General features: G+C 44.1%; 1 protein-coding gene across 2 annotated transcripts in view; it reads right to left on the bottom strand.

The window, feature by feature from the left end:
• Positions 1–3,448, bottom strand: part of uba6 (ubiquitin like modifier activating enzyme 6) — a 14,996-nt gene continuing 11,548 nt past the window's right edge. For both annotated transcript variants that reach the window (XM_030788052.1, XM_030788053.1), the window contains 9 exons: positions 3,431–3,448; positions 3,241–3,310; positions 3,031–3,102; positions 2,802–2,925; positions 2,278–2,471; positions 1,891–2,018; positions 1,684–1,771; positions 1,265–1,359; positions 1–1,076 (listed from right to left, as the gene is read on the bottom strand). The exon at positions 3,431–3,448 is cut by the window's right edge and continues 46 nt beyond it. In XM_030788052.1, the coding sequence (XP_030643912.1) occupies positions 926–1,076; positions 1,265–1,359; positions 1,684–1,771; positions 1,891–2,018; positions 2,278–2,471; positions 2,802–2,925; positions 3,031–3,102; positions 3,241–3,310; positions 3,431–3,448 (940 nt within the window). In that variant the 3' untranslated portion in view covers positions 1–925. The remainder of the gene's footprint in view (positions 1,077–1,264; positions 1,360–1,683; positions 1,772–1,890; positions 2,019–2,277; positions 2,472–2,801; positions 2,926–3,030; positions 3,103–3,240; positions 3,311–3,430) is intronic.

The raw sequence follows: 3,448 nt of genomic DNA, 5'->3' as shown, positions 1-3,448 counted from the left end.
TAGTGTAAACATTATTTATGACCAAAAAGTAGCTGGAGAATTGAGACAGTTTAAATATGTTAGAGCTCTGCCTGGTGGCCATAAATCAGAATACACTTTGCCAGCTTTCCAAAGTTTGACCAGGAGCTGATTACCACCAGAGCAGCAAACAAAAAATGAATCCACTGAGATGAGATCATGAACTTGACTTGAATGCATATGCTGTTGACGAAAATTTAAAACAAACCTGAAAAAAAAAAAACACAAAAGAATCTTTGGTGTTTGTGAAACTTGCAGTGACAAACATCTAATTCCATTTCACACTTCTTCAATTTTTTTTTTTTTCCCCTCCCCGAAATTCCCTCCCAAGTGTGCGATGGAATGAACCATTAACCTACTTAATAAAAGCTCTTTCCCGCCATGGAAAGAGTACATCTGTTTTTCTCTCTGTCCTCCTACCTCCATTTCTCACGCGCTCTCTTTCTCTCTCTCTCTCTCTTGCCAAATTCTCTCCCCTGGCCTATCCTCTTGTTATTCCTCTTTTTTTTTTCTCTCCTTCTATCTGACACTTTCCACCTTTTCATACAAAAATGAACAATAACGAGCCCTAGGGAAGGAGTGTAAACACTGTTTTGTTTTTGTTTTACTCCGATAGTCATTAATATTGTTGTAATCATCATCATCATCATCATCATCAGCATCATCATCATTGCCGTCGTCATCGTTCACGTCAAAGCACAATATTGTCTTTTTTAAGGCATTGGCACAGACAAAGTTATGCAATAAAATAATAAACCTGTAAAAAAAAAAAAGAAAAAAAAAAAACCAACAGAACTATATACACATTGAGTCTGATCAAGTGCTACTCTCATAGTGGTCCACAGGGGTGAATGGGAGAGGAGGAGAGGGGAGGCGCAGGGTGTTTTGGGGATGGGCGGAGGAGGTGTCAGGGCCTCTCCGCCACCTCCCCTTCCCGGGTGAAGTAGTACCGCACAGGCGGGCCGGGCAGATCTTCATCCTCGTCTGCCTCGGGAGCGAAGGACACGGTTAGGTCCACGTACTTCCTGTCCGCAGACGGCTTGATCAGTTTCTGCATTCTACAGGCAGATGGACAGAACCAGAGAGAGAGAGAGAGAGAGAGAGAGAGAGAGAGATGGACAGAGGGCAGAGAAACGTGAGGATGAGAGGGAGAGATAGGTGTGGAGGTGATGTTAATGGTACGTTAAGCTTCATTGAGATGAGGAGAATAAGGTTGTTTTTTTTTTTTTTCTGGCGAGTGTCTTACGTCAGTTTGAGTCTTTTGTTGTGTCCCGGCATGACGGGCACGTACAGCATCTTAACCCCGTGAACCACCATAGTGGGCTCAATCCCATACTTCTCCTGAGTCACAAACAAACAAACAAACAAACAAAAAAAACAACACATAAATGAGTACTGAGCTGAAATGTCACAGAACTTAAACGTCACAGAACAGAAATCGTACTGCTGAAGGGTTAAGCACATTACAGAGTCACACGTTTATTCATTTAAAAAATATTTCATTAATAACCTTTGGTACAGGGGTGTGTCCGTATGTATGGAAAAGTGAATGTCGGTTCATGCACGGATTGGTGTGCTGTGTCTAGTATTCTTCTGACATACATTATATTCGATACCATTTCTCATCACACGATTACATTCGATGTCATTTCTAGACCAGCTCACCCTAACAGCGTTCATGAAGTCAGACAGCGTGAAGTCTTCATGACCATAGATGGTCCAGCGGTCCCAGATAGAGAACGAGATGTCGTCTCTAAGAGAGGGAGAGAAAGAGAGAGAGAGACAGAGAAATTGACGTCAAAATCTTGTTCCAAAAACCAGTTTAAAAGAAGGTGCGGGTCATGGAAACCTGTTGATCTGTGCAGCCGTTACCTGATCTGTGTTCTCTTGACCTGAGCGGTTTCGCTAAGTACCATGACCGGGATGGCCAGATTGAAAAAGCAGTTTTTGTACGACTCAAAGCCAAATCCAGCCACCACCTTAATCAGCTCCACTGCTACCTACAGGGCAAAGTACCCAGTCAAAGTCAGTTGAATGACATCTACACACTGAACTGGGCTTACTGCTCAGTGCTTAACTGTAAGCAGCTAAAACACATATACCATGTCGCCAAACAACGTCTAACAAAGTCCTTGTGTCACAGGACACACTATTCAAAATGTATTAATGAGACATTGTCAAATGACAGTTAATTTATTGGGAAAATATAAAAGGAAAATTAAAATATGAACGCGTTTGTTTCCCAGAAGGGTTCCTCACCAGGCCGGCGACGGCGGCAGTTGCCGTGGCGATGGCGGGGATGATTTTGCCGGCGATGCGTTTGGTCTCCAGTCTGTCGGCGGCTTCGATGGAGTACATGCGAGCGCGAAGGCCCGAGGCCGACGTCACGAAATCCATATGGCCGTTTGAGTCATCGTCCTTCTCAAAGAGCAGTGGAGTCATACGCAACCTCTCTACAGCACACACACACACACACACACAGAGACAGAGTGTACCTGATGTGTCGCATGGAGTTGAAGATGATGGTTATCTCTAGCTAACATAACGTGATCACTGTGAGTGTATGAATGTGTCTGAGAGTGAGTATGAGTGGGAGTGTGAGTGTCTGTGTGTGAGTGTGTGTGTGTGTGTCTGTGTGTGTGAGTGTGCGTGTGTGAATATGTGTATGTGTATGCGTGTGTGTGTGTATGAGTGAGTGTGTGTGTGAGTGTGTGTATGCGTGTGTGTGTATGTGTCTGTGTGTGTGTATGTGTCTGTGTGTGTGAGTGTGTGTGTGTGTTTACCTGCAGTGATAAAGTGAGAGCTGATGGCCTCCTCCAGCTGGGACACAGCTTCCCTCTCCTCCTCACTGCTCACTGTCAGTTTGGTTTGATCTGGTTTCTTCACTGTCTCGTCTGTCTCTATACGCTAAAACACACCCGCGCCACATAAATCACACGTGTTTCACTTTCCTTTATCATTCACTGAATGAGTCATTTTGTTTCAGAGGCGGACAGACATAACTCTCTCTACCTTCTCTGCCGGTACGTATTCTGGAATCTTCACGTCGGCTAAAATACTCGACACGGCTTCAGGAGACAAATTCTGTGCACACGCGGGAAAGCGTCTGATTAGCACTAAAACGATGTTTATTTCAGACATCATGGTAGAGACCATTACGTCGACAATAAACTGCCCAATTAAAACACGCGCGCGCGATTATCAGATTTATTTTGCGCTTACCTTTTCTGAATAAGGGATACTGTACACAGCCGCGAAGAGCCGAGCCGCACTGATGACGAAACTGAAATGTCTGTTTGGGGTGGGGGGGGTCGAGAAAAGAAATTAGTATTTCACCGTTTTCATAAAGAGCAAATCAAAATGAGCGATGAAAATATTAATATAAAACCATGTCCAGATGAGTTTGACTCACAATGGGTCGTTCAAGTCA

This window comes from Chanos chanos, chromosome 11 (assembly GCF_902362185.1).
Source record: "Chanos chanos chromosome 11, fChaCha1.1, whole genome shotgun sequence".
Lineage (NCBI taxonomy): Eukaryota > Metazoa > Chordata > Actinopteri > Gonorynchiformes > Chanidae > Chanos > Chanos chanos.
Note: the sequence above shows the minus strand (reverse complement) of the source record. Positions and strands in the feature narration are given on the sequence as shown.